The 4060-nt window shown below is 40.9% G+C and overlaps 1 protein-coding gene across 1 annotated transcript in view; it reads right to left on the bottom strand.

Annotated features, from left to right (window-relative positions):
• LOC108624864 (cytochrome P450 4c3) overlaps positions 1–4060 on the bottom strand; it is a 36844-nt gene that overhangs the window by 29247 nt on the left and 3537 nt on the right. Inside the window, exons 2-3 of the mRNA XM_018024433.2 lie at positions 2383–2509; positions 1482–1718 (exon numbers count right to left, since the gene is read on the bottom strand). Coding sequence (XP_017879922.1) covers positions 1482–1718; positions 2383–2509 — 364 coding nt within the window. The remainder of the gene's footprint in view (positions 1–1481; positions 1719–2382; positions 2510–4060) is intronic.

Below are 4060 nucleotides of genomic sequence, written 5' to 3'. Positions count from 1 at the left end.
TCTCACTACGGTTACGGTAATGTGAACAGGCCTTTATACGTGCATTTTCAACTCTTTTCAGCGTGTCCACTTCTTGAGGGGAGTAATGCGCAATCCCCTCCAACTACGTCAACTTCCCCTCAAATAATGGACATTGCCACTAGAGGCGGTAGTGAATTGTGTCCACTTTCTAACAAATAAATGAGCAATCTCCCTCTTCATCTCTGGTTCAACCGATTGCCATGAAAATTGGTATTTATATCACACACAACTAAAATATCCTTTCACGCCTCATCTGTCACCAACTATTAGGTACTGAAAATTATTTGAAATACCACCCAAAAAATCAAATATTGGGAGAACAACCAGACATGCACGTAAAGTATCAGTCAGTAGAGCTGCTGAATGGGGGGAGCGGGAGGGGGTGTTTGTGTTACGAGAAAGAGAGGCGGCGGCGAGATGTTTGCAGCTAGTATAATATAAGTGATAATGTAATGGTTAATACTTTAAACGCGTTTTTCTCGAACAGTGTTCTTCAAATTTGCTGCAGCTCTAACACAAAGACCAATTGTCCGATTGACTTGAAATTTTAATCCAGTGTTTTGGACATGCTTTATTGTAAAATGAACTAGGATATTCTTGATTAGATGACAATTGTAATTTTGGCAACGAAAAAACGACGAAAAAATCGTTGTTTAACAGGATATTTTTCTTTTTTTTCGGACATCGTAGCGACCTGTATCATTGCAGCAGTGGAGGCATTTGTTTTTGGCGTCTCGGGAGATAGCGCATAACTCGGTCGCCATTCGTTATTTTTGTACTAAAAAAACAAATTCGTACACTTCAATCATAGGCAAATACATCCATAAAGTTTAAAAACATTACATGGAAAACTTCTTTTAAAAAAAATTTCCAAAGTTACCTAAATTTCGGGCGGTCACACTGGATAGGCCCCTTAAAACGCTTCGTACTGAGCGGAGCGCTTGTTCAGACGCATCAAAGGCCGGGCGGCCGGATACGAGCCAACGCTCCCGAGTCAGGGCTCGCGCCAACCGAGCGCTCTCATTGGTCCGTGTTTTTCGTCAATAACTCGGTAATCAAGCCCCATTCTGCATTTTGCCAAAAGAAATTGTTGTTCAGTATGACCCTCCCAATCTACCATTTTCGGCTCTACTTTTTCTGGGACACCCTGTATATTCGCATCAATCGTACGTCGTGCCAATTCATCTAGTTCCACACATGTTCTTATACCAACAATAATTATCGACTACACATCAATAGTGAATAAATGACTAAACGTAGAAACGAAGAATTGTAGAAGTGAAAGAATGAAGTAGTGAAAGAGTAAAGAAACGCAGGAGCGAAGAAATTTAGAAGTGGAGAAGTTAACGAATGGAGGAACGAACAAAAATGAATAAGTGAAGAGATACAAAGGAATGAAGTACCATAAAAATATAATAAATTGAGAAAGGATAAAAATAAACAGAATTAATGTTATTTACTTGGTACTCGGGGTGTCGACCGAGGGCGTAAAGTACCCAGGACACGCTGGTGGCCGTCGTGTCATGTCCCGCGAACATGAATGTGTTCACCTCGTCTCTAATATCGTTATCAGACAGAGTTTTCCCATCGTTTGACATTTCCAACAGTAAATCCAACAGCGCCTGACGTTTCTGCATCTTCTCTTGCACAACCTCCGCTTTCTTCGACTTCCACTCCAACTTTCTTTCAACTATTATCTGTTAATAATCATTTACATGAAATTTCAGTTACATTCTTATTATAAGTAGTGTAAAACGATGTTTAATACGAGAAGTATAATAATAATTTTTGGATATTGTTCAAGTTTCTGGAAAATGAATTGTTAGCTATTGGACACACAAAAAAATGTTATTAATAAAAAGTGACGGTAATATTAGCAGCTACTTTCTAAAACGAAACGTTCTGTAGCACTTTTTAATAACTGAGATACTTTTGGAGTTAATATTAAAGATTGGGAACGAAACTCTTAGTATTGGAATTTAGATGTGAAGTAATACTTTTTTTGATAATAACTCGTTAACTATTGGTTTCAGAAGAAAATGTTATTAACAAAAACTGTAGGTAACATTAATAGTTACAAAAAATGTTTAGTACAATTTTCTGATGACTCCAACAGTTTTGACGTAATTGCATGACGTATGAAACTAGCACATTACAGTTACATTATCATACAATTATTTAGACCAGGCATGGGCAAAAGTGGCTCTCGGGAACCACGGTTGCTATGGTGAGGGTGCTTGACGCTATGTAATGTACAGGCGCGTATCTACATATACGAATAAGTTTATTACGAATAGTGAGGAGAGCGACTAATGTGGGGAAAAATGATTTGCCCATGTCTGACGTAGACTTATTACTTACCTTGTTCACAAATCCGTGTACAATATTCAGAGCACGATCGTGCTGTCTGCCCCAAGTTGTTAGCTTAAAAATCGGTTCGAAGGCCATCCAGACATTCAAAAACCTTCTTTGAGATATGGAAGCCAGCCTAATTGATGAAGAAGGAAAGTTATATTATTATTATTTTTTGATTAATTATTAACTGAATACATGAATGTCATTTTCCTATTGCAAATAAGAAATTTTTATTTTCTACATAATTATAGGATAATCAGTCTTAATCATCAACTGGAGAAAATATTTCATTCTAATACTTTAAATCCAAATTTCAATTAAATATGAATCTGTTTATCTTTAATTTGTAGGGGAATTTCGGAGTTTTAAGGAATCAAAGGTTCTGGAAAAACACAAATAATAATTTATTCATTTTCACATTTTTACGGCACATGGGAATGCATACAAAATCATCACGCTTTCGGATAAATATAGTTAGAGACGTCCGGAGGGTTCCTGTACTCTATTCTCGAGGCGATCGGCGGATACTCCAGCCGTTCTTTCCTACGTAGAATGATCCAGGTTGAACCTCCGTACTCTTCTCTAACGCTAACTACACCTGGAGGGCGACCGGTGGTTATTCCAACCGTTCTCTCCTCTCCATGAGGTATTTCTATATCTACTGGGCGACCGGTGGATAATCCGACCGTTCTCTCCCAAACGCTTAACCTATACATTCTCAGGCGTCCGGGTGACGTCCCCTGTACTCTATTCCTGGTTTGGCGTCCGGCGGAATTTCCAGCCGTACTCTCCTCCAAGGAACGACCCAGGGTAGTCCCCGTACTCTCCTGGCTGTATCGGGCGTCCGAGAGCTAGGCTTCGTACTCTCCCTCTCAGTTGGGCGACCGATGGCTTACCTCGTTCTCTCCCAACCGAGCACAGCAAAGAATGCGAGAACAGTGTGGCCAGGTTGAGGACGGGAGCCACCGAGAATCTGCCCCTCCACTTACGCACACTATCGCACTGTATCCGTGTGCTCCGAGCTCGGCTCAACTTCGGCTCAGTAGAGAGAGAAGGCGAAACATCAGTCCGTCGCTCTTGCTCCTGATGCCGACTAACGGCTGCGTGCCGCTTGGATTTTAACGCATCAGGAGCAAGAGCGACGGACTGATGTTTCGCCTTCTCTCTCTACTGAGCCGAAGTTGAGCCGAGCTCGGAGCACACGGATACAGTGCGATAGTGTGCGTAAGTGGAGGGGCAGATTCTCGGTGGCTCCCGTCCTCAACCTGGCCACACTGGCCGTGAGCACTCTCATTTCCTCTCTGCTTACATCAAGCGAGCATCACTGCACTCATGAGTCATGAGTCATGACAACGGCAATGCTGAATGCTCCCTATTGGCAATACAAGCTACTAACAGTTTGAATACAGCTTTGTTTGAGTCGCAACGTAACGTAACCGTAGCTCGCAACAAGTAGCGATATTTACTTTTATTTGGAAGGAAGATTTTCTTCTTTACGAAGTGTCCGCTTTAAAAGTTAGAATAAATATGAATAATACGAAAAGTGGAAAAAGGGAGAGAGACAGGGGTCAACACATCCAAGTATTCGCACGTGTCAGGTGAGTAACAAGTGTTTTATCGAAACTTTATACAAGAATTTAAGAACTCTTTATTCGTATAATGTTCCATTTACTGTGCTTGTGTG

Source organism: Ceratina calcarata, unplaced genomic scaffold (assembly GCF_001652005.2).
Source record: "Ceratina calcarata isolate Rehan_Ccalc_2016 unplaced genomic scaffold, ASM165200v1 scaffold333, whole genome shotgun sequence".
In the NCBI taxonomy this organism is placed as follows: Eukaryota; Metazoa; Arthropoda; class Insecta; order Hymenoptera; family Apidae; genus Ceratina; species Ceratina calcarata.
The sequence above is the reverse complement of the archived record's forward strand: the minus strand, read 5'-3'. Positions and strand labels throughout refer to the sequence as shown.